This window comes from Crocuta crocuta, unplaced genomic scaffold, assembly GCF_008692635.1.
Source record: "Crocuta crocuta isolate KB4526 unplaced genomic scaffold, BGI_CrCroc_1.0 scaffold32, whole genome shotgun sequence".
NCBI lineage: Eukaryota > Metazoa > Chordata > Mammalia > Carnivora > Hyaenidae > Crocuta > Crocuta crocuta.
In genome coordinates, this window is record NW_027529424.1 from 9,585,078 (window position 1) to 9,611,833 (window position 26,756).

Here is a 26,756-nt window from a genome sequence, read left to right on the forward strand (position 1 = left end):
GGGTTCTGGAGACTCCTGGAGCGGAGCCACGTGCCAGTCAGACTGCCAGCCTGCGCCTCCTGCCAGGGGGACGGTAACTAAACGGTCTCGTTGGGGTGATGGTGTTTTGGGGAGCCTTTGTCCCCTGATATACTTGGTCATGGTCTCCCCAGCCCAGAGTGCCCGTGGGAAGTACTGTGTAAATCTGTGCTACAGACTCCAAGGACAGGGACCGGTACAGAACAGGGGCTCACAAAGTGTCCGTTAAATGATGAGTCATAAGAAAATAGAAATCCATTCTTAGGAATTTAACCATGACTCAGCGGGAATTTATTCAAGTAAATCCAAGGTATCCTACCTGGAGAAATAAAAGTCAAAGTGCATAAATGAAAAGGTATCACATTCTTGAGTATCGGGGTAAGTTCAGAAGGCTGTAGTCTTTCTTGCACTGGGCATCCTAAAGCAAGAGTCTTGTGAAGCTTTACGTGACGGCCATGTTGACATCCATTTTATTCTGCTCCTGTTGCTTTTGTTATGCAGAAAGGGAGGAGGAATCACGCCGGGAGCTCAGACGCCTCAGGCCAACGTGGTGTAAACTTCGCTCAAATGGCTGCTCCATTTCCTGGGTGGCAACATATTCCGAAATATTTACCTGACACCCTTAAATCTTCCCATTTGGAAGAACGAGTGAACAAGCATGCTAACATCTTAAAAAGGAAAAGGTAGACTTACCCTACCAAGTTATAAAGCTTAAAATCTGTTGTACAGTTTTAAAAGTTAGGAAGATAGTATGTTTTATGAAACATATGAAAATGTTTCATAAAATATGAAAAGCAGAGAAAGGTAGAAAGAACACATCACCCCCTCAAAAACTAATTCCACCCATTAATATTAATTGGCTGGTTTATTTGAGATCCCTCCCTACAATTTGATATTATTTAAAAATACAGATGTAATCGTATTATCTTCATATTTTTTCATTTTGATTTTTAACCTAACTTTATTTTTCAAGTTATTTTATATTGGCTCCAAACATTTTTAAAGATCCCTTGTATTAACCATTTGCCCGTTACTTTGTGTGGAAATGTCACAACTTTTTACTATAATAATCACGCAGTGAATATCTTACTTATTCTATATTTGCTATTTTTAAAGTTTATTTTGAGAGAGAGAGAGCATGGGAAAGAGAGAGAGAGAGAGAGAGAGAGAGAACATGTGCAAAGAAGCAGGTAAGGGGCAGAGAGAGAGGGAGAGAGAACCCCAAGCAGGGTCTGTGCTGATGTAGAACCAGACATGGGGCTCAGACTCACAAACCATGAGATCATGACCTGAGCCAAAGTCAAGAGTCAGGTGCCTAACCAACTGAGCCACCCAGGTGCCCCTTGCTATTCTAGTGGATTCCCAGATATCAGACATAGGGTGTGAAGTTGCTAAAGACTCTCTTGGTATGTAATGCCAAGTTGATTTTTAAAAGTTTCCTAATTTACGGCATCGAGTTGGCTCAGTCGTAGAGCATGTGACTCTTGATCTTGGGGTCCTGGGTTCAAGCCCCACCATAATCATGAAGCTTAAAGTTTTCTACTTTACACATTTGCTAGCAGAACTGTAAAGTGATGGCTTCGTAATAGGTTTCTCTTTTTACTTAATATCAAATAATCTCATTTAACATTTAAAATTGGGATTAAATTACCCTTCGTTAGGACAAATAATGTGTTAATTCTTGTGTTTGTTTTACACACTTGTGATTCTAAAGTGAGAATAGTTTGCGTACATTATGGTTGACTAATTTTGTAACCTTGTCAGTGAAGCTTCTTTAACTCCATGGAGGCTTTGGACCCGGACTAACCTGAGCTATAATCACAGCTCTGACATCTACTACGTGTGATCTTGGCAAAGTCAACATGTAAGAATCCTGCCAGGCAGGGTTTTATGAGCATTAACAGCAGCATGTGTAAAGCAATCAGCATATAGTAAATATTCAATCCATGTTTGATCTAGAACAATCTTAACACACAGTCTTAGGTTTACCATTTGTGAGGTTTTTTAAATTGTTTGCTACAGCTAATACAAATTAACCATTTATATAGTATATTTTCTAGAATTATTTTCTCAATTTTATTTCTTTTTATTTTGTTTTGGACTCTTGGCAATTTAGCTTCTATTAACTGGAGAAATATATTTGGCTTCGATTTCTGTCAATACTTCATTTTATACTTTCTATTTTTATGACATTTAAGAACATTTCACTCCGTGTTCCTTACGTATTTCTCCTGAGAATTCAGGAACAAAGATGTTTATTTTTAGTTGTGAAGTATTTCAAACATACAAAAATAGAAATATTAATAGATATGTACTTACCATGTACTTATGTAAGTACTTATGTACTTACCATGAAGATTAAAAAGATGCTAATTTCATGTTGTATTTAAGATACCCCTCCATTCTTAGAATGAAAATTGTACAAAGTATTTCTCCTCTAGGGAAACATTATCTTGAAATAGAAGGGTTATCATTCCTCTGTGTATTCCTGTTCTTTGGGGCATACCTGAAAGTATGTTTTTACACAATGGCATCATATGGAGAATATTCTCTTGCTCCGCCCTTTTTTTTACGCCAACTTTAAAAACGGCTTTGGGGTGCCTGGCTGGCTCAGTTGGTAGAGTGCGGGACTCTTGATCTCAAGGTTGTGAGTTCAAGCGTCACACTGTAGAGATTAAAAATAAAATGTTTTTAAACCTTTAAAAAAAAACTTTAAAAATATGTACTCAGGGTGATGCATGTAAATGCTGTTTGTTTCATTAATTAAATAACACAGTTGCCTCATTCTCTTACAATTAGATGGCTTCTAGATTTTCTATGGAAAACAGTGCCACAGTGAAGATTTGTGCACATCTCCTACAGCATGCTTGGGAGAGAGGCAGAAGTCTGTCACCATAGGGTGTACAGAGAATGACCATATAATTTACCCTGTGACCCAGGACACTTGGCAGATGAAAGGAAGGGTTACTAATAATTATTCCGGGACAGAGGCTGAAACCTTGATTTTCCCAAAAGAGCCTTAAAAGTGTGCATCTTCAAATTTCCTAAGCTTCGTTGAAGTGTGGATACCATTTTGCCCTTCTAGCTATGTGCAAGAGTTCGTATTTCCTCACATCTTCACCAGCCCTCCTTATTGTCAGACTTTAAACTTAAAATTTTTTTAACATTTCTGAGAGAGAGAGAGAGAGACAGACAGACAGACAGACACAACCTGAGCAGGGAAGGGTCAGAAGGAGAGGGAGACACAGAATCCGAAACAGGCTCCAGGCTCTGAGCTAGCTGTCAACACAGAGCCCGACATGGGGCTCGAACCCACAAACCGTGAGATCATGACCCGAGTAGAAGTCGGACGCTTAACCGACTGAGCCACCCAGGTGCCCCAGACTTTAAACTTTTAAACCCAGTCGAATGGGTATAAAGCGGCATCTCGCTGGCATATCAAATGATTTGTTTTCTTTCTCTGTGAATTGCCCATCCATATACTAAGCTTACTATTTTTTCTATTGGTTTATCTTTTCCTCATGGATCTGTAGAACTTCATTATATTATACCACAGATCAATCTTGTTTGACTACATGAATTACAACTATCTTCTAACTTCTTTCTAACTTCTTTCTCTGTTTATGGGGTCTTTTGTCATACAAACCTTCTTATTTTACTGTGAATTGAGCAATATTTAGGCTTTATGCTTTTTGTGTCTAAAGAAATTCTTACCTGTCATGGTGTCAGAATAGTTTTATTCTGTGTTGTAGTCACATTTTTGTGTTTTACAAGTGGGTCTTTAATCTGGAATTTTTATGTGCGGTGTGAGGTAGGAAGCAAATTTTACATTTCTTCACATAGACATTTGACTCAATACTATTTATTAAATGAGTCCCTCTTTCCCAAGGATACTTCCTCTATTGAACACCAGGTTCCCTCATGTAAGTGAATCTGTTTCTGGAAAGTTCTCTTACATCCCACATTATCATGCTGTTTTATTCACTCACTTAATTGCCACTTCATAGGAAGTTACCTGGCAAGGAACCTAACTCTTTAAGACTTCTCAAATCATGATGTGGGAGAGCCCCTAATATATCATTTTCCAAAAGCTGTCTTATTTCAAAGGAAAAAAGTTATGATCCTAGAAAATGACATTTATGTTAAATATGTGGTGGTTAGCTTAAAAATTACTGACTTAAAAAGAGGTGATCAGTAAATATTTGCTAAATGAATAGAACTTTTATTAATATCATAGAGAGTCTTACAATAGATTTGAAGGATAATCAGACACTTGTAATGAAGTGAGTATAAAGGGAACATACCTCCACATAATGAAGGCCATATGTGACACACCTACAGCTAACATATACTCAACAGTGAAAAGCCAAAATATTTTTAAGATTAGAAACAAGATAAGGATACACATCTCTTACCACTTTTATTTAAAGTCATATTGGAAGTCCTAGCCAGAATAGGCAAGAAAAATAGAAGGCATTTTCAGATGACATCATACTAAAACCATCAAGTGTTCCACAAAAAAATCTGCTAGATTCAGTAAAGTTGTGTACAAAATCACTCGACAACAATCTGTTGCATTTCTATACACAAATAACAAACTATCAGAAGAATTAAACAATCACATTCACAACCCCATCAAAAAGAATGCCAAGGAATCACGTGAACTAAGGAGGTACAAGGCCTAAACACTGAAAATAATGACATTTATGAAATAAACTGAGGAAGACACAAATAAACGGAAAGGCATTTCATACTCATGGATGAAGGAGATCATTACAATGTCCATGCTACCCAAAACAGTCCGTAGCTTCAGTGCAATTCCTATCAAAATCCCAGTGGCATTATTTCACAGAAATAGAACAAGCCTAAAACTGGTATGACACCATAAAAGGGCGCTTGAGGAGCCAAGGCAGCCTTGAGAAACAAGAACAGAGCTGGAGATAGCATGCTTTCTGATTTCAAAGATATTACAGAATCCATGGTACTTAAAACACCATGAAATTAGCATGAAAACACAGAGAGGGATGGCTGGGGAGACGGCGGAGTGGGAGGGCCCCGAGCTCACTTTATTTCACAGATACAACTAGATGACACTCACATTAGTGGGTATAACCCAGAAAAGGACCCAAACACTGGCAAAGCAAACGCCACAATTAAATGTAGAGAAGAGGCCCCAAAAAGAGGGTAGGGAAGGGCAGAGATGGGTGGGGAGCTACACAGACCCAAGGGATCATCCGTGGGAGGGAAGTCCCCGCAGGTGCAGAGAAGGGAGAAAAACAAAGCATCACACTGGCGAACCCACATGGGGAAGATGATCCCCATAACATTTGGCTTTGATAAACAGAGGAGCTGAATTTCATGAGTTCTTACAACCAGTGGGACTTATAAAACATGGAATTTTAAAAATAAGCAGGCTGGATCAAGGAGAGCCCAGAGGGCAGGAGGCGACTGAGTGCCTACCCTTAAAGAGACAGCACAACAAACCCTGTAGAGATATAGCCTAGTAGCAGCAGTTTGAAAAATTCCTGGGGCATCTAGGAGGGAGTTACTTACTAATCTCAGAGCAAGTCCCAGAGAGGCAGAGATCCTTGGAGGATTCTCCAGGAACAAAGGAGCCAGCAGGAGCTCCCTCCTTCCCCCCTACTCCCCCCAACACCTCTCACCATAAACACACAGCCACCTGTGGGAACCCGTGCAGCTCTGCACTCACTACCCAACTTGCTCACACCACGTGAAATGTATGCTTTGGCAGATCCACCCATCCAACGCCCGCCAGGCCTGCCTCACTCCCAGGGTAGCTGCCAAAACTGAAACAGGAAGAAAATCTGAACAGACTGATTACCAGCAATGCAATTGAATCAATAATCAAAAATCTCCCGAAAAACAAAAGTCATGACAAGATGGCTTCACTGAAGAATTCTATCAAACATTTAATTAATTTTTAAAAAGTGGTTTATTTTTTTAAATTTATTTTGAGAGAGAGACAGCATGAATGGGGGAGGGGCAGAGAGAAAGAGAGAGAATCCCAAACAGGCTCTGCACTGCCAGCATGGAGCCTGATGCAGGGCTTGAATCCATGAAACCAGAAGATTGTGACCTAAGCCAAAACCGAGAGCTAGATGCTCAACTGAGTGAGCCACCTAGGCATCCCTCTACTAAACATCTAAAAGAAGAGTTATTACCTATTTTTTTCCACACTATTCCAAAAAATTGAAGACGGAGGAAAACTTCCAAATTCAATCTATGAAGTCAGCATTACCCTGTTACCAAAACCAAATAAAGACACCACCAAAACAGAGACCTAGAGGCTGATATCTCTGATGAACATGGATGTAAAAATCCTCAACAAAATACTAGCAAACCAAATCCAACAATACACCCCCCCAAAAAAAAAACATTCACCACAATCATGTGGGATTCATTCCCAGAGGTAAGGTGGCTCAGTAATCAATTAACATGCTACATCATGGGGCGCCTGGGTGGCTTAGTCGGTTAAGCATCCGACTTTCGCTTAGGTCATGATCTCGCGGTTCGTGGATTCGAGCCCCGCGTTGGGCTCTGTGCTGACTGCCAGCTCAGAGCCTGGAGCCTATTTCAGTCTGTGACTCCCTCTCTCTCTGACCCTCCCCTGCTCACGCTCTCTCTCTCTCTCTCTCTCTCTCTCTCTCTCGCTCTCTCTCCTAGAAGTAAACATTAAAAAAAAACAAAAACAAAATTAACATGCTACATCACATCAACAAGAGAAAGGATAAAAACCATATGATCATTTCAATAGATTCAGAAAATGCCCAACATCCATTCCTGATAAAAACCTCCACAAAGTAAGCTTAGAGGGAACATACCTCAGTATAATAAAGACCATATTTGAAAAACTCACAGCTAACATGGTACTCAGTGGTGCAAAGGCTCTTCCCCCAAGGTCAGGGACAAGACCGGGACACCCACTCAACACTTGTATTTGCCACAACACCGGTAGTCCTAGCCACAGCAATCAGACAAGAAAAAGGAATACAAATTGTAAGGAAGAAGTAACGTTTGCACTATTTGCAGATGGCATGAAACTAGATACAGAAAATTTTAAAGACTCCAGCAAAACACCACTAGAACTGGTCACTGAATTCCTGAAAGTCTCAGGATACAAAATCAATGTAGAGATCTATTACATTTCTATACATGATAGAATGAAGCTGCAAAAAGAGAAATTAAGAAAACAATCCTACTTATAAATGCACCTAAAATAATAAAATACCTTGGAATAAACTCAAAGAGGTGAAAGACTTATTCTCTGAAAACTATAAAACACTGATGAAAGAAATTAAAGATGATGCAAATAAATGGAGAGACATTCCATGCTCATGGACTGGAATAACAAATATTGTTAAAATTTACTCTACTATCCAAACCAACCTACAGATTCAACACAATCCCTATCAAAATATCAGCAACATTTTTTCACAGAGCTAGAACAAATAATCCTAAAATTTGTATGAAATCACCAAAGACTCTGAATATACAATGGCAAAGAAAAGCAAAGCCAGAGGTATCACAATTCCAGACTTCAAGTTGTATTACAAAGCTGTAGGAATCAAGACAGTAGATTAATACAGATGAATACAAATTCCAGAAATAATCCCATAGCTGCTGGGAGCCGCACCGGCCTCACTGGACGACAGTCACAGCGAGGTAATGATAGCGTTTGCACAGCTCCTGCCATGAGAAATGAAAACTGGTATCTCCTTCCGCTACTACTGGCTCGTGTTGGAAATGAGCCTGCTGGTCTTGACCAGGCCTTACAATATTCCAAATCAGACCAATATTCCCCACACAGATTCCTCATAAGGAAAAACATATTCCTGACTTTTCAAAAGAGATTTTAGATGAAAACATTGTGGATGATTGTCAAAAGGCTCTTCCTAAGGGCCTTGCAGATCCAAGACTTAGATAATAAAGGGGGTTAAGAACACAGGAGTTACAATTGAGCCTGGGCCCCGAGACAAAGAGCCTCATTTAGAGTTAAGGAACAGATAGGGGCAGAACTTAAGTTAATAATTACACCTTTTCTAACTGGTGAAGCACAGCAGTCCCTTCCCCAAGGCCTACTTTCCGCAAACACCCTCCCTCACACTGGCGGCTGGGATGAGGATGGATACGAGCAGCTAAGACATAAACCCAAATACAAAGGCCGACACGTTTAGGGCCTCCATGGTGTTTACACATTCAGCATCAAGTCAAAAAAGTTTCCACAAACAACTTGTGAACCAGCTCAAAAACATTCGTCCTCTGTGAGCCTGACAGAATGACCCTAGCCTGTCTATATACAACTTCACCTGTGTCCTAATCCTAGCATTATTAACTTAGAACAAATGTGTATGTCATCCTGTTTTTCCCTAAGAACATCCTGTTATTTCCTTAGTTGTAAGATTTACTCAACCTCACTATGATTGGAGTAGTTCTGCAAGAACACTTCTGTAAAACCTGCTTCTGTACACTTTACAAAGCATCTTATCACAAAGAGTTATCCATTGTAAAAATTCCTTTTTCTGATGTTATCATTTGACCTATAAATAAAGACACCAAAACCGACAGGACAGAAATGCCTGCCTGGTGATCAGAAAGAATCTCAGGGCTCTCTTACTCGCTCTCGCCGACACCGTCCATCCTTCAGGGACCCCTGGACCTCCTGGAGCTGGCCTCCGGCATATAACTATATGACCAATTCATCTCCAACAAAGCAGGAAAGAATATCCAATGGAAAAAAGATAATTTTCAGCAACTGATGCTGGGAAAATTGGACAGTGACATGCAGAAGAATGAAACTGAATCACTTTCTTATACCATATACAAAAATAAATTCAAAATGGATAGAATACCTAAATGTGATACCTGAAACCATAAAAACCATAGAATAGAGTACAGGCAGTAATGCCTGTGATGTTGGCTGAAGGAATATTTTTTTATACATGCCTCCTGAGGCAAGGAAAATAAAAGCACATATAAACTAATGGAACCACATCAAAACAAAAAGCTTCTGCACAGCAAGGGAAATAATCAGTACAGCTAAAAGGCAACCTACCAAATGGGAGAAGGTATTTGTAGATGACATATCTGATAAAGGGTTAGTATGCAAAACATAAGGAACTGATAGAACTCAACACCAAAACAGCAACAACAAAAAAAAACCAAAACAACTCAATAAAAAAGGGCAGAAGACATAAACATACATTTTTCCAAAGAAGACATACAGATGGTCAACAGACACATGAAAAGATGCCTAACATCATTCATCACCAGAGAAATGCAAATCAAAACCACTATAAGGTATCACCTTACACCAAAAAAAAAAAAAAAAAAAGGTATCACCTTACACCTGTCAGAATGGCTAAAACAAACAAACAAAAAAAACAAAATAAATAACAAATGTTGGTCTGGAGAAATAGGAAGCCCTGTGCACAGTTGGTGGGAATGCAAAGTGGTACATTCACTGTGGAAAACAGTATGGAGATTTCTCAAAAAGTTAAAAATAGATGTATTCTATGATCCGGCAATCACATTAATGGGTATTTACCACCAAAATACAAAAACATTAATTCAAAGGGATACACGCATCCATATGTTTATAGTAGCATTATTTACAATAGCCAAGTTATGGAAGTAGCCGAAGTATCCGTAGATAGATGAATTGATAAATATGTGGTGTATATACACAGCAGAATATTATTCAGCCACAAAACAAGTGAAATCTTGCCATTTGCCACAACATGAATGGAGCTAGAGAGTGTTATGCTAAGCAAAATAAAACAGAGAAAGGCAAAGGCAAATGTCATATGATTTCACTTATATGTGGTATTTGAGAAACAAATGAATAAAGGAAATGAGAGAGACATAGCAAGAATGGATGGTTGCCAGGGAGGACTGGGTGAAGGTGGGTGAAATAGGAGAAGGGGATTAAGAATATGCTTATTGTGGTTAACACTGAGTAATGTATAGAACTGCAGAATCACTATATTCCACACCTGAAACTAGTATAACACTATAACTATACTGGAATTAAAAAAAAAAAAAATAGATGCGTAAATTGATGGAACAGAACAGCACGGCCAGAAATAAGTCCATCCATGCATATGGTCAATTAGTTCATGAGAAATGAGCCCAGACTATACCATGGGGAATGGATACTCTCTTGAACAAATGGTGTTGGGGAAACTAGACAACTACATGCAAAAGAATGAAACGGGACCACTTTTATAAAATACACAAAAATCAACTCAAAATTAATTAAAAACTTGAGCCTAAGACCTAAAACCATAAAACTGCTAGAAGAAAATGCTCAGTAAGTTCCTTGACCTTGATGATTTTTTTTTTTTTTTGATTTGACACCAAAAGCAATAAAAGCAAAGACAAACAACTGGAACTACATCAAAGTAAAAAAGCTTCTGGGGCACCTGGGTGGCTCAGTCACTTAAGTGTCCAAGTCATTTTTAAAAAATTTTTTTCTTAATGTTTGTTTGACACACACACACACACACACACACACACACACACAGAATCTGAAGCAGGATCCAGGCTCTGAGTTGTCAGGACAGCTCAGCCACCCAAGTGCTCCCAAGTCATGGTTTTGACTCAGGTCATGATCTCATGGTTTTGTGGGTTTCAGTCCTGCATCAAGCTCTGTGCTGATGGTGCAGAGCCTGCTTCGGATTCTCTGTCTCTGCCCCTCTCCCACTCATGCTGTCTTATCTCTCTCAAAATAAACTTGAAAAGAGTAAAAACTTCTACACAGTAAAAGAAACCATCAGCAAAACAAAAAGGCAACATATCAGATGGGAGAAAAATATTCGTGAATCATAGATCTGATAAGGAGTTAATATCTAAAATATATAAAGAACTCCTACAACTCAACAGCAAACAAACAAGCTGATTAAAAAATGGCAGAGGACCTGAAGTCATTTTCACAAAGATGACATACAAATGGCCAATAGGTACATGAAAACGTGCTCAACACCATTAATCATCAGGGAAATGCAAGTCAAAATCACGAGCTATCACTTCACACCTGTTTGAATAGCAATTAACAAAAAACAAAAAGCAAGAAATAACTAGCATTGGTGAGGATGTGGAGAAAAGGGAACGCTTGTGCACCATGATAACAGTCGTCATGGGAAACAGTATGGAATTTCCTCAAAAAAAAAATAAAAAGTAGAACTACCCTTTGATCCAGCAATCCCTTCTGGATCAATACTTCTGGGTATTTGTATGATGAAAATGAAGACGCTAATTTGATGTGGTATTTTCTTCCAATATATGACTGTTTTATTTCCATGGATTATCGTTTTCTTAGCTAGATCTTCTGGATAATTTGCTGTAGCTTCTACATCAGCACTTGCTGCTTCACCTTGCAGTTTTTTTTCTTTGGGAGAAGGGCAACCCAGGTCTGCTAGTTTTTCTTCTGTGGCTTCCTCGCCACTCTGCCTTTGTGGAACTGAGGACTCAGGGCCTTGCTCTGGATGAGGCTTTGACTTACCAGAACGCGCAGCTGCCTTGCTCTCTCCTCTAGACCAAACTTTGTATCAACAATAACGCTGTTTGCTTTCTTATCATTCCTGTATTTGCTGGAGTAGCACTTGTAGTTTCCCTCAAGAACTTTTCCTGAGGCACCTGGGTGGCTCAGCTGGTTAAGCATCAGACTTTGGTTCAGGTCATGATCTCACAGTTCGTGGATTCGAGCCCAGCGTTGGGCTCTGTGCTGACAGCTCGGAGCCTGGGGCCTGCTTCTGATTCTGTGTCTCCCTCTCTCTCTGCCCCTCCCCTGCTCATGCACACATGAATGCTCACTCTCTCAAAAATAAAAAAAATTAAAAACTTTCCTTTGCCTTCACAACTTGGCTAATTGTTTGGTGCAAGAGGCCTAGCTTTCAGCCTGTCTTGGGTCTTTGACAGGCTTTCCTCACATCTAGCTTTTCATTTAAAGTGACAGAGGTGGGACTCTTCCCCTCACCTCGCATATAGAGGCCATTGTAGGGTTATTGACAAGCCTGATTTCAATATTACTGTGTCTCAGGGAATTGAGAGGCCTGAGGAAAGGGCGAGACTGATGAGAATACCAGTCAGTGGAGCAGTCAGAACACACACAGCATTTATCAAGGAAGTTTGAGGTCTTCTACGGGTTAACAGTAACATCAAGGATTACTGATCATAGATCACCACGGTACTGAAAATATTTGAAATACTGCAAAAATTACCAAAAAGTGATACCAAGACACAAAGTAAGCAAATGCTGTTGGAAAAATGGCGCTGATAGATTGTCGACACAGGACTGCCACAAACCTCCAGTTTGTTTTTTAAAAAATGTACATTTTTTTTGTGTAAGCCACAAATATATACATCTAGATAAGTATATGAAAATATAGTTTATAAATATATATGGTTTACATAAACATATAGTCTATACTAAGATCTAGAAGATACTTTGTCAAAGAAGAAAAAATCAAAGAAAATAGAAACATACAAAGCAAGGCACTGTCGTAGGAAAAAACATCGCACAGCAAACAGAGTTTTTAAATGCACATTTAATACAGAACGCAAGAAACTGGCAAGGAAAACGCAAAGGACTAATTGCGGTAAGCAGGAGGCAAAGGGTTGCAAACCCACAACAGGCTTGAGACGGCACTTGCAAGGCGGGGGCTGTGACTCGCAGGAGCTCAGGTCAGACGGACCAGGTTCAACCTCCCTTCAGTGCAGCGCCTGCGGTCTGGACCAGAGGTAGATTCGAGTCGTCCAGGCGAGAGATCAGACCTGCTGCTCTCCACGAGTCCTCCTTCATCTTCCTCATCGGGGAATTTCCGATATTGTTACTTCCCAGCCCAAACTGACTTCCACAGGTAGGCTCGGCACAGGTCAGACTGGCTGAGGAATCTCATGACCAGGCAAACCGTGCAACGTCCCTCGCAAAAGCAAACACAAGGCTCACTCAATTGTCCACCTGGATTTATTAGGAAACCGGCTCTTTACTCCCGCCACGAGGCTCGGCAAGGCGCCTGGCCTGGTCCTCCCGAACCTAGGCGAGTCAGGTGACAGAAACAGGGAGAGTGCCGGCTCCGGCGGGACGCGCGCCTCGGCGCCTCGGAGGCGGCCGCGCCGAGTCAGGACTGAACCCCANCTCCCGGCCGCGCAGGTGCCGCGGAGGACGCCGGTGGGGCGTCTCGGTGGGCCCAGGTTGGAGCGCCGCCGTGTCCTTACGGGGAGCAAGGTCGGTAACCCCCATCTCCGGCGCCCTCTGCGTCTGGCTCCTTGTCCCCGGCCAGCGTTGCAGAGCTGCTCATCGTCGCGAAGCGGCGGTCGTGGGACTTCCCAACCGCAGTCCCACCGGCGCACCTTGGGGGAGGCGCAGAGAGGGGTGGGCATGGTCATCGCCCAGTTCAGAGCACCCAGAGGTGCCTCTGCGGGACCACTCCTCGGGCAGCCCCGCAGAGCCCGGTGTGGGAGCTGAACACCTCCCAGGGGCCCTCTGGGAAGATCGTGTCGCACTGTCATTAGCATCCTACGGGTCCATCCGGCCGGGACCAAAGGCGTATGCTCCAGAGGATAATGCCCTTGTGACAGGTCACCCCATGTTTAAAAACAAAATGCCATCTCCCTTCTTAACAGAATCTTCCCTACCATTCGGGCTACGGGAAAATAAAATGGATGCGAGGGCAAAGGGACATTCTCTGGGGAAGTAAACTTCCCTATGAAGTAATACTACAGTAGACGAAGTGAGCCGAGAAATCACTTGGAAAGGCTGGAAGCAAACAAAACAAAAACCAAAACCAAACAACACCCCCCCCCCCCAAGCCCCTAAAAAAATTTTATACCAGTAAAAACAGTAGTGCCGATAAAAATGAGATCTCTTAAGGGTAAATTTAGCGTAAGGAAACTTGAAGTCATAGCAAGGCTGATATTTGAATGGATCCTGGAAAACAGGCACCTTGAACACGATCAAAGACGTTTAATAAACATCTGTTCTTACTTGGCATTCCACCTCAGGCAGGCACAAGACTTTGACCCCACCAGAGGGATCGGTGTTTGGTTCAGTTAAATAAGCAAAGAATGGCTAACCAGGGCAGCCTGGACAGGTTTTGTACATGTAGAATCCTTAATAGCGCAGGATTCACTTCTGAGCTTTTTTTTTTTGGCATCGTTCCTTAAAAAAAGGAATTTTTAAGAGAAGAGCTCGCTCAACCAATAGATTTTTACAGCTTCTGGGGTTCATGGATATTTTTGGATGTCGTTGTTTTATTTCCTCTAAAAATAGGCCCTGAAATTTTCGTTCTCTGCATTAAGGGATAAGCTGAATGTATTGAATCCAGAACACCACTATCCCAGAAGAAGCAACGGCCCACTGTGGGGACTAGAACCCATTTGAACATTCTGATCTGAAATTCTAGATGTGTGGTATATATACTTCAAAGCACATATGTTTTTCCATTTTTTAATAGAACATCCCACAGAGGTAAAGATTGTACTTATTAAGGCCATATTGTAAGGCTCTGCAGAAAATTTAGGGCAAGTCACCTCCTAAGTGAATCCTAGATTTATAACTTAGCAAACCTTAGTAGTACAGGTTGTTACTGACCCAAGGCAGGCATCCATTTACGAAACCGAAAAAGTGATCCCGTATTCAGGATCTGTACTCAAGAGCTGTATTCGAGAGGCTGGAAGACGAAGACAAAAAGTACCTTAAGGATTTGAGGCTCTAAGCAAGGTGAGCTGGTTTTCTTCTGTCAACCTTAGCCATGAGCTCCTACCATCGGGGGTATCGCTACCATCCGGTCAGCTGGAGAGAGAAGGAAGAGACGGTTGGAGAGAGAAGGAAGAGATGGTTTCTGGGACCACGATAAAGCCTGGAGCAGCTTAGTTTACGTGCCAGTGCTAGTCACAGGCCCGGAGGCAGCCGCAAGGCAGTCCTTATTATTGATAATTTAGAGGTACGGCAGAGTTCACACGGCCAGAAAGAGGCAAGGCTGAGGTTTAAACCCAGGCGGGGTTTCCTGGGTTGCTGGCTTTACACTAAGAGGCTCACACCCTTCACATCAAATACATTAATCTCTAATCAGTTCGTAGGGTCACCTGGACTGCTGGACAGGATGGATAAGCCACATCCTGCTGTGGGTTTCTCAGGGGACGTGGAAGGTTTTTACTGCCGACCTCCCATCGCCACATTGTACCATGAGGCCTTCCCGGCCGGGAGACAGGTTTCTGCCTGCCGGGTCCATGATCAGAAGCACAGCTTGGCCTGCATGCCCGTGCCCGGGGACCTACCCGGACACACCTCGGAGATATTTTGGGTTCAGTTCCAGACCACTGCAGTAAGTGGACACTGCAGTAGAGAGAATCACATGAATTTTGGGGGGTTCCCAGTTCATACAGAAGTTAGGTTTATACTGGCCTGTTGAGTATGCAGTAGCGTCGCCTGAAAACATACCTTAATTGTAAAAGTGCTTTAGTGCTAAGAAAGGTAACCGTCATCTGATGGTTTTGCTGGTGGAGGGTCCTACCCTCGATGGTGACGGCTGCTGACTGACCAGGGTGGTGAAGGTTAGGGTGGCAGTTTCTTAAAATAAGACAACAATGAGCTTGGCGTGTTTCTGGACTCTTGCTTTCACAAACTCTTCCTGGAGCATGTGATGCCGTGTGATAGCATTTTATCCACAGAAGTTCTTTCAAAATTGGAGTCCGTCTTCTGACACCTTGCCACTGCTTCGTCAGTGGAGTTTATGTCGTATTCTAAATCCTTTGTCATATCAACAATCTTCACAGTATCTTCACCATGAGAAGATTCCATCTCAAGAAATCACTTTCTTTGCTCCTCCGTGAGAAGCAACTCCTCAGCCGTTCAACTTTTTTCAGGAGATTACAGCCATTTTGCCCACCTTTAGAGGCTCCACTTCATCTGGGCCCCTCGCTGTTCTTCACCTCACCTGCAGTGACTTCCTCCACTGATGCCATGAGCCCCTCACGGTCATCCATGAGGGCTGGAACCTACTGCCCCCAACTCCTGTTCTCTTGTGAATGTTGATATTTTGGCCCCTTCCCATGAATTATGAAAATTCTTAATGGCATCTGGAATGGTGAATCCTTTCCAGAAGTTTTTCAATTTCCTTTGCCCGTATCCATTAGAGGAATCGCTGTGGTAGCTACAGCCTTATAGAATGTATTCCTAAAACAAGACTTCAAAAGTTGAGATGTCCTTGATCCATGGGCTGCAGAATGACGTCGTGTTAGCAGGCATGAAAACATGAAACTTGTCCACCTCCGTCAGAGCTCTTGGGTGACCAGGCAACATTGTCAAGGAGTATTTTGAAAGGAATCTTTTTCCAAGCAGGAAGTCTCAACAGTGGGCCTAAAGTAGTCCGTAAACCGTGTTGCAAACATGTGTGCTGTCACCTAGTCTTTGTCATTCCATTCAGAGAGCCCAGTAGAGTAGATCTAGCATAGTTCTTAAAGGCCTTGCGATTTTTCAAATGGTCGAGCAGCATTGGCTTCCACTTAAACCCACCGGCAGGAGAGTGGGACTGACTTCTCCCTAGCTATGAATGTCCTAGATGGCATCTTCTATCCAATAGAAGGCTGTTTCATCTACACCGATCACCTGTTTGGTGTAGCCATCTTCATCAATTTTCTTAGCTACACCTTCTGGGTAGCCTGCTACAGCGTTGACTTCAGCACTTCCTGACTTCAGCACTTCCTGTTTCACCCGGTACTTCCACATTTTTTTTTGGTAAATATTTTTAATGTTTTATTTATTTTTGAGAGAGAGAGAGACAGCATGAGCAGGGGAGGGTCAGAGAGAGGGAGACACAGAATCCGAAGACGGGCCCCAGGCTCTGAACTGTCAGCACAGAGCCCGACATGGGGCTCGAACCCATGAACCATGAGATCATGACCTGAGCCGAAGCTGGATGCTCAACCGACTGAGCCCCCCAGGCACCCCTACTTCCACGTTTTAGAGATGGCCCCTTTCCTTGGGCCTCACAAACCAACCTCTGCTACCCTCCAGTTTTTCTTCTACAGCTTCCTCACCTTTCAGCCTCTGTGGAATTGAAGAGAGGTGGGGCCTCGCCCTAGATTAGGCTCTGGCTTAAGGGAATGTTGTGGCTGCTTTGATCTTCTGTCCAGACCATCTAAACTCAATATCAGCAGGAAATCCATTTAATTTTCTTATCATTCACGTGTTTGTTGGCGTAGCACTTCTAATTTTCTTCAAGAAAATGTTGCATTCACATCTTGGCTGTTGGGGTCAAGAAGCCTAGCGCTCAGCCTGTCTTTGCCTCTGACATGCCTCCCTGACCAAGCGTAATCATTTCTAGCTTCTGATTTAAAGTGAGGGATGTGGGAGTCTTCCCTTCACTTGAAGACATACAGATCATCGTAGGGTTATTAACTGGTCTTAATTTCAGTGTGGTGGTCTTAGGGAGTAGGGAGGCTGGGGAACGGCTGGGTGGTGAAGATGGAACACAGTGTTTGTCGGTGAAGTTCACCATCTTACGTGGGCACGGTTTGGGGTGCCCTGAAACATCACGGTACTAACAAAGATTATTGGTCACAGATCACCAGAGCAGATGTAGTAAAGTTCGAAATAGTGCAAGATTTACGTGACAGACACGAAGTGAGTAAACGCTGCTGGAGAAGTTACAACACAGGATGCCACAAGGCCTTCAATTTGTAAAAGACGCAATTACCTGCCAAGTGCAAGACATGGAAGGCGCACTGGCTTTCCTGAGCTGCGTTTCCCTTTTTTGCTGCAGGACCGAGGGCCTTGCCCTGCCCTCCTCTTTGGAAGGTTGTAAATCCTCATCTTACCCGTGGGGTTTTGCTTCTTCTAGACGGACTTTGGAGTCGTAGCCACTTTTCACTGACCCCCAAGACAGACAAGCCCATGCCTGGTAAACACCAATCATAAGACAAATGACTTATGAATGTCGACATACAAATCCTGAGAAAACTAGCAAACCAAGCACGCTAGGGCATCATGACCAAGGAGGTTTATCCCAGTGCTGACTCCAAACACAGGCACATTGGGAGGTACACAGGGTTTGGGCTTTATGAACTTTGGGGGCAAAATTCAGTCCCTAACAAGTTGTAGGCCAACAGATTACACGATGTACACGAAGAGGACAAATTCCAATAAAGACACAACCTACCAAAACTGACTGAAAAAAAATAGAGACTCTGAATAGACTTGTAGCAAATGAAGGGATGGAGTTAGGAATTAAAGCTTATAGCAAAGGAGAGCCCAGACCCAGAGATCTTCACAGATGAACGTGATCCAACATGTAAAGATTCAACACCAGCGCTTTGTAAACTCTTCCAAAAATTAGGAGAATAATTTCCCAACTCATTCTATGCAGCCAGTAAAACCAGCTAAAAACACCAATCATAAGACAAATGACTTATGAATGTAGACGTACAAATCCTGAGAAAACTAGCAAATCAAGCACGCTAGGGCATCATGACCAAGGAGGTTTATCCCAGAAATACATAGCTGGTTTAACATCTGAAACTCAATTAATGTACTACACCATTTCCACAGAATTAAGAAGGCCAGCATGAGCATTGCAGTAGATGCAGAAAAAGTATTGAACAAAGATCCACCACCATCTGATGGTGATTAAAAACCAAAAACTCCACTAGAAAGGGTGTGTGTGTGTGTGTGTGTGTGTGTGTGTGTGTGTGTGTGTGTGGATGTCCTCCACCTGATCAAGGCCACCTGTGGAAAACTCACAGCTAATCTCATCCCTGACATGAAAAACAACGAATGAGGCAAAGATGTGCTGTTACCACTTCTGTTCAGCATCTTGCTGGAAGTCCGAGCCAGGGCAGTGAGGCAGGAGAGAAGAGGCATCCAGATTGGAAAGGAGGTGGCAAAACTAGTTCTATTAGCAGATGTTGCGATTTTATATGTACAAATTCCGGAGGAATCTTCTCCGGTAGAGTAAGATGTGGTCCTCACTGTCAAGGCACTGCGGGCCAAGGATGGGATGGAGATGGTGTCAAGCTGTAAATGAGGGTATGCAAGCGAGGATCTTGGAAGAAAGTTTTCTCAGAGAAGATGTCAAATGGGTGCAGTGGAGCACGTAACATCTAAACCCGAGTCTCCCGTCCCAGCCCTCCGGTCTGCACAGGTGGGGATCTCCGGCAGAGAGGCAGGTGTGGGAGGGCGGTGGGCACCGACCAGCTACAGGCGGCCCCGGAGAGGGGTCCTTGGTGGAGGATGGCGTGAAGACGTGATCAAGGCCCAGGTCACCGCCCCTTATAGGCCATGCCAACGAGTGTGGCCTCCACGCTCCGGCATTGGAGGTGATCCAAGGATTTTGAGGAGCATTTGGACCAACTACGTGATCCTACATAGGGTCCTGGGTTTCATACAGTGTCTTGGCAACTGTAGCGTGTTCTCTCGTGGCACCAGGTCTCAGCGCTGGTCCGCCTTCCTTTCCAGGTTTCTGGGTGGAGCGCACCCCCGTGCACGAGGCAGCCCAGCGCGGCGAGACGCTGCAGCTGCAGCAGCTGATTGAGAGCGGGGCCTGTGTCAACCAGGTCACCGTAGACTCCATCACACCCCTGCACGCGGCCAGTCTGCAGGGCCAGGCGCAGTGTGTTCAGCTGCTGCTGGCCGCTGGGGCCCAGGTGAGCAGCCCTTCGGGGAAAGGAATGGCTGGGACCCGCTCCAGAGTGTATAGGGAGGGAGGGGAACCCCTAAGAGGCTTGGGCTGAGCTTTGGGATGTGCAAATGTACGGAAAGTAGAGAAACCACGGTGGGGGAGGCGGTAGTGGAGGCCAACAGAGCAGCTGACTCTAGGTCACCATGGTAACGGCTGGGCCATCAGGAGGGCACTGGTGGCAAAGAGAAGGCAGTTCTAGTTTCCAGCATGGGAGACGTTGTGATGGCCGGCAGGCTGTGGCCGAGGAGCCGCTGCTCAGGTCCAAGAGCAGGATTCTAAACACAAGATTGAAATTTNATGCCCTTGCCTGCCACGGCACCTTGGCACACACCGGAAAAGGAGTACCAATGAGGGTCTTTGCAAAGATGAACGTGCGTCAGGAGAACTCAGTCGTGTGGGCTTCTCCCCCGCACCCTGACGCCCGTTCCTTCCTCCCCACGAGGTGGACGCCCGCAACATCGACGGCAGCACGCCCCTCTGCGATGCCTGTGCCTCCGGCAGCATCGAGTGTGTGAAGCTGCTGCTCTCCTATGGGGCCAAGGTCAATCCCCCGCTGTACACGGCATCCCCGCTGCACGAGGCCTGCATGAGCGGTGAGTCCCCGCGAGCAAAGCCGGCATCCTGGCTGGGAAGCCAGCAGCCGGCTAAGGGGCGCTCCCCGCCTGCTGCTGCAGCGCAGGCACCCGGCCGTGGAAGTCCTCAGACCGCGTCCACCCGGCAGCAGGGGCCGTGCGTCTAGGGGAGGATTCGGTTTCTTAGCTGGGTCTGCAGGGCCTTCAGACATTAACACAGGAAATCAGTCCGCCCTGCGGTGGCTCACCCAGTCTTCACCGTCTTCTGCGCTGTGGGCCCCTGGTGTAGTTCGAGGAGACCCAGCACATGCTGAGGACAGGGCGCTCCTCCTGGGAGCTCGGGGAGCACGTGGGATTTCAGCGGCCCCGCAAGAAGGGATAGGTTTCAGATGGTGGGAGGGCAAGAGGAAGGCCGTCCAAGCGCAGAGAAACCGACTTGTCCAGGCTCACTGGACCGGAAGCTCCCAGGAGAGGGCTAGCAGAGAAGACGGGAAGCATAGGGGAAAACCGGCAAGCAGGAAGTCTTTGAATGACACACTAAGGAGTTTGGAGCCTGCTCTTCCGAGCAAAGTTTGCAAGCTTGTGGCTAGCGTTGTGTTGGGGGGTGGGCACGTGTTCTTTCGTGGCTCCACTCGGAGCCACCATTCTCTGCCGAGACCACGCCACTTGCACTCAAGTTGAGAGAACACGGTATGGTTCCAAGGACACTATGAAACCCAGGACCCTAGGTAGGATCACGTAGTAGGTCCACATGCTCAAAATCCTTGGGTCATCCCAAGGGGTGGGGACCTGGGCCTTGCTCATGTCTTTTGAGCTTCCCCTCCTCACCGCCCCCACCCCAACCCCTCTCCGGCACCTGGAGCTGGTCCGTGCCTACTGCCCTTCCACACCCGCCTCTCTGAGAGCCCCACCTCTGTGGACTGGAGGGCCGGGCCGGGAGAATCCCCTGTTTAGACGTTACGCGCTCCACCTGTTTTGTGGAGTTTTCTGATGCTCTCTCTGGGCTGATAAGGGTCTGGAATTTTCTCTGGTCATTAATTTCTGTCTTTCCTGGTGGGGGTGGGGTGGGGACGCCTTTGTAAATTTCTGTCCTGCTCTTAGGCAGATGGGGAGGGGGCAGAGAGCATTCCTTGTATCTGCTGGGTAATTGCCTTCGGCGCAAGATAATTCCTATGCTAACACAGCAAATCTTGGTGGTGGCATAGCCACCACTCTTCCATAGAGGAGCGATGGGGTGGGGTCTCCTAATGTGGGGAGAAGAGTCGGAGCCCAAGCCATGCGGATTCATTTAGAAAGCTTTAGGGGGAAATCAGCAGGGTTTGGGGCGGGGGAGAGGACGCTGTAGGGGTGCTGACATCCCCAAGAGGGGCCGGCAGAGGGCTGTAGGGGAGAGGCCGGATTTCAGGGCTAAGGTGAAAAACTTGGCAGTTACTGACGAAGCAGGAGTGAGGGGAGAGGAGGAGTCTGGGACAGAAGGAACCTCCAGCCAAACCCAGTTAAAGATGCCGGGAAAGGGGCAGGAAAAGCCCCCGCCAGGGAGAAGGCTGGGGGACCTCTGAGGTCAGGAAGCTGCAGGAAGTTCCTCCAGGAGATTTGGACTCTGGCTGCCGGCGGGCTTCAACTTACACCGCCAGGCTCGGTGCTCCTGACACCGCTTAGGGGACCCGGGAGGTGGGGAGCACCTTCCTTCCCCCTGAGGAGTCGGGTCTAGCTGCTCCGAGCTGCTGCTCTCCCGCAAGAGGCTCGCCTGTGCCCTCTGTCCCTCCTGCTGCCAGGCCGGGCTGGGGGAACCCTGAACCCCCTCTCCTGCCTCCACGAGGCCACGTGGGATTGTGAACCGCTTTCAGTAGGGATGCGGTTCTGGCTTCCCTTTCTCCCCCTGCAGCCAGGCGTGGGGCTTACCTGTTCTAGTGTTTCTCTCAGGCTTATTTCAGATTCGTATGCTCCTTAACGGCTCTTCTCCTTTGCTGATTGTTTTAAGGAAGTTCCGAGTGCGTGAGGCTTCTCATCGAGGTCGGGGCCAACCTGGAAGCCCACGACTGCCATTTCGGGACCCCTCTTCACGTTGCCTGTGCCCGGGAGCATCTGGACTGTGTCAAGGTGCTGCTTAATGCAGGTAGGCCGGCGTCTGCCTCGGGCACGTCGGGATTTATACCTGCAGCTGCGCGGTGTGGGCGTGTCCTGTTCACACCCGTGCTCGAAGAGTTGTGTTTACTCACCGTGCTATTTAGTGCAGGTGTGTTGTGTTTATGCGTGTTATTCAGTGCAGGTGGGCCCTGTTCCTCCCCACCCTGCCCGGGGCAGGTGTTTTGTTTACCTGCACTGTGCACTGGCCGAGAGCTGGGCGGTGGACTCACATAGTCCGGGTTGGAAGTTGGCTCTCCCACTTGCCAGCCGAGACCGTGGGCCTCAGTTCCTGTATCTATTCATCTGGAAAAGTAAAACTTATTTTGTAGGGTTGTTGGAAGGATTTGTGATCACATTTCTGCAGGGCCTGATGCCCAGTGAATGTTAATCATTATTTTTGATGGCGACGGGGACCATCCCCAATACCTGCCTAATTCGATAGCCATTTAAATTTTTTTTCATGCTTATTCTTGAGTGAGAGAGACAGAGTGTGAGCAACGGGAGGGGCAGAGAGATGGGGAGACACAAACCGTGAGATCATGACCTGAGCTGAAGTCAGAAGCTTAACTGACTGAGCCCCCCAGTCACCATCTAAATCAGAAAGAGACGGGGATCTGAGAGAAATGGAGCCGGCGGCAGCATGTGGAATCCAGATTCTTGTCGAGTGTTCTAAAAAGGCTCAGCGTAGGGAGGATCCCAAGGCGAAAAACAAAAAGCAGAATGAAAAACAACCCAGCCAAGGGGAGGTTGGCTTCAGGACCTATCTACCACAGGAGTTTGCAAATGTAGCCAAAGTGGGTATTGGAAGGAGTTTTTGTTATGAACCCAACTTAAATATTTTGTTGGAACATTTAGCTCAGCCATTCTGGGTGCAACTTAGGATAAAAAAACAAAACTGGTCAGGAATAGAAAGATCACGAGTTCTTTCCAGAGGACGGTCATTTGAGCTTAGGTAATATGTACTTTTCTATTCTGAGTCTTGTTCACTTTAATGTGCACTTTTAAATCTTTTCAGCCAAAAAGGTTCATTTTGTATAAGGTTTGTTATTGGGGTCATTTTTATTTATATATTTAAAAGTTTTTTTTAATGTCTATTCTTGAGAGAGAGACAGAGCATGAGCAGGGAGGGGCAGAGAGAGAGGGAGACAGAATCCGAAGCAGGCTCCAGGCTCCAAGCTGTCAGCACAGAACCCCACGTGTGGCTCAAACCCACAAACTGTGAAACCATGACCTGAGCCAAAGTCGGACCCTCAACCGACTGAGCCAGGCAGGTGCCCCACGTTTTTATTTTTTATACAGTGAAAGAATCTCTGGATGAGCACCAGCCATAGACCTTCCGGCCAAGTCACTCAGCTTTCCTATCAGCCCAGGGTACCTGCCCGTCATTACTGCCGAGCTTTTGAAACAGTTTTCTGGTCCGCGACCATCGGCAGAGCACCTGGTACCTGTGTGCTCAGCACACCTCAGCCCTTCCTTCTTTCCTTCCTCTCCTCGTGGCTGTAGGGGGAAGGATCAGATTAGGGGTTTGAACCCCAACATCCTTTCTGCATGAAGTCCTAACTTAATGGAAATGGTTCTTCTTTTGTTAAGTAGTGGAATGCCCACTGGAGGGCGCTGCGGGATTAGAAGGAGACCGCGTTCAGGGCCAGTTTGCCCTGGGGCGTCAGCAGTACCATCAAGCCCTGCTTTCTCTGAAATTTGGAGGTTGACTGCCCGCAGTGTTCGCCTGAGCCTATGCTGAGCGCCCCAACGGAGTTAAAATGGCTCCTTCAGGGTCGGGCTGAAATCCAAATATTTTTGCTCACGAGGTTTCTGGTATCTTTCTCAGAATAGAGAAAAACCACTTGTCCAGCTGCCTTCCACACGCTTCCCCTTGTGTCCCATGGGCCCAAATTGGGACCTGGGTCCAAACCTAATCCAGTCCCTGCGTCCAGACTCAGCCGAATTCTGATTGGCTCAGGCCCAGGCTATTTGAACCAATTACTGGGGGTGGGGGGAAGAGGGATTAGCCAATCAGGGCCCACACCCGGGGCTGGAGGCTAGGTCGTGTCCCTCCCCCGCCGAATTGCAGGCTGGCAGTGTAACGCGGCAGGCTGGTCAGAGTGGGAGGGCGGCCGTGGGGTTCACGCCGGCCTTAAGCAGGGGTTCCCCGATGTGGTGGCCGCCGCCACCAGGCCGTCAGCTCCGGACTGGACTGCCGCTGGCCTGTGACAGCCCCTCCTCCATAGATCAAATGGATTCTTTTCAAAGAAAACATTTTCAGCTACTGGAAACCTCAAACATGCAGAAAAGTAGAAAGCCGAGGGCAGGGCCAGGGTTCTTAGCGTAGACGTTCTTCACGCTGTGGGGCGGGGGACACACCCCGGGAGGCGGCCCCCGGGGTGGGCACTGGGTCACCCAGCTGCAGGTTAGTTTTGCCTGAGCCACCCAGGCACCCCTCTGTGAAAGTGAATAATAAACATTAAGAAAAAGAAGGCAGGCGGAAGGCCCCACGGTCTTGTGTACAAAAAGATTTTGTAAAGGCCGTGCGGAGCCCCTCTGGGTCCGCTCTCCCGCGGGACGGCTGCGTGCGCGGCGCTGCACGGGAAGGGCCGGTCGGGCTGTCTCCTGGCCGGAGTACCCTCCTTGGTGACACGGTTCCGCACCCCGGACCCGCAGGGGCCAACGTGAACGCGGCGAAGCTTCACGAGACAGCCCTGCATCACGCAGCCAAGGTGAAGAACGTCGACCTCATCGAGATGCTCGTCGAGTTCGGAGGCAACATCTACGCCCGCGACAACCGCGGGAAGAAGCCGTCCGACTACACGTGGAGCAGCAGCGCGCCCGCCAAGCGCCTGGAGTTCTACGAGAGTGAGGCCACAGTCTGTGTCGTCGTCGTTGTCCGGGTGGTGTGTGTTTGCGGGGAACCGCGCGAGTCCGCCGGTCCTGACGGTCTGGCCAGCCCCGTACAAGCAGTCAGCGTCCCAATCCCCGTGGGCGGCCCGGCCCGCCCTTCAGGAGACCAGGGACCAGGGATGTGGCGAAGGGCAGGACTTCTTGGGGTAGATTTTAGAGGAGTTCACACAGCCTTATGCGCGCAAGCGGCTTTCAAACACTGCTTGCTTGGGGGCGGAAAACGATTTATTCAAATTCTTGCCGGCTCCACCCAGCCGAACTCGAAAAGAACTTAGAGGCAAATACCGTCCACATCTGTGGACTTTTCTCTCTCTTACAGAACTTATTTCATAAATCTGCACAAGTTGAGAATATTGTGTTTGGCTGATTTATATTTTTATCAAGCAGATATTTGCATTATACGTGGGGTGTTTTTTAAAAAATATTTCTTAAGTTTATTTATTTTGAGAGAGTGAGCAAGCAGGGGAGGGGCAGAGAGGGGGGTAAGAGAGAGAATCCCAAGGGGACGCCGCTGCTCAGTGGGAAGCGCCGTGGCGGTCGATCTCACGACCCTGAGGTCATGACCTGAAATCAGGAGTCTTGCGCTTGACGGACCGCGCCCCCCAGGTGTCCGCCTACTTGGCTGTGAAGAATCGAATTGTTCCAAAAGGCAGTCGCGAGGCCAGACTCCGCCCGTGATCCTGCACCTCGGCTCCGGGGCCCTTGGCTCCGTTCCATCTTTGGCCCTGGTTTGCTGGCCTCCTGGCCGCAGGCTTCGTCCCTGGTCCTGACGTGCTGACCCTCGGCCCTGCGACGCGCATGTGCGGACTGCGTCTGCCGGCGCGGTTTTGTGACGCGGGTCAGCTGCGCCTCCGGCCCCTGAGAGCCCGGACCGCAGGAGCTGAGGGCCGCGCGCCCCTCGCCCCGCCCCTCACGTGCCTGCGAGCCTGAGACACGGGCCTCCTGGCCGTAGACGCGTCCTTGCTGACAAATCTGCGTGCCAACTTAGACCTGTATACAAGCGGAAAACCTCCCCAGCACCCCACAAAACGGTACCCCAGCGGACAGCACCCGCATTCCGTTTCCTGACCTTCCTTCCTAGGCCCCCGGCGGGCAGTCCTCGTAGCCCTCCAGGGAAGGCACGCAGCGCCCGCGGTGTTTGCTGTTTCCGGTTCCGCCACGGTGCTTACCGCTTCCGGTTCCGGTTCCGCCGCGGCGGTTTCCCAGTTGAAGGCCTTCCGCGGTTTCCTTGCGCTGGCCTCACGTGCGTCGTGTTCCCTCTTTTCAGAAACCCCGCTGTCCCTGGCGCAGCTCTGCAGGGTGAGCTTGAGGAGAGCCACTGGCGTCCGGGGCCTGGAGAAGATCAGCAAGTTGAACATCCCTCCCCGGCTCATCGATTACCTTTCCTACAACTGAGCCAGCGGCGCGGGAGGCGGGAGCCGGCGGGGCCGCCCCACTGCCGCTCACA

The 26,756-nt window shown here is 46.7% G+C and overlaps 1 protein-coding gene and 1 long non-coding RNA gene across 2 annotated transcripts in view; one reads left to right on the top strand and one right to left on the bottom strand.

Annotated features, from left to right (window-relative positions):
- ASB13 (ankyrin repeat and SOCS box containing 13) overlaps nucleotides 1–26,756 on the top strand; it is a 72,029-nt gene that overhangs the window by 43,885 nt on the left and 1,388 nt on the right. Inside the window, exons 6-11 of the mRNA XM_077758412.1 lie at nucleotides 13,190–13,264; nucleotides 19,493–19,680; nucleotides 20,158–20,308; nucleotides 22,269–22,403; nucleotides 25,073–25,264; nucleotides 26,577–26,608. Of these exons, the coding sequence (XP_077614538.1) occupies nucleotides 13,190–13,264; nucleotides 19,493–19,680; nucleotides 20,158–20,308; nucleotides 22,269–22,403; nucleotides 25,073–25,264; nucleotides 26,577–26,608 (773 nt within the window). The remainder of the gene's footprint in view (nucleotides 1–13,189; nucleotides 13,265–19,492; nucleotides 19,681–20,157; nucleotides 20,309–22,268; nucleotides 22,404–25,072; nucleotides 25,265–26,576; nucleotides 26,609–26,756) is intronic.
- On the bottom strand, nucleotides 25,718–26,445 carry LOC144227016 (uncharacterized). Its single transcript, XR_013333822.1, has 2 exons — nucleotides 26,228–26,445; nucleotides 25,718–26,167 (listed from the first exon to the last, which is right to left on the bottom strand). It is a non-coding gene; the product is annotated as an uncharacterized LOC144227016 (long non-coding RNA).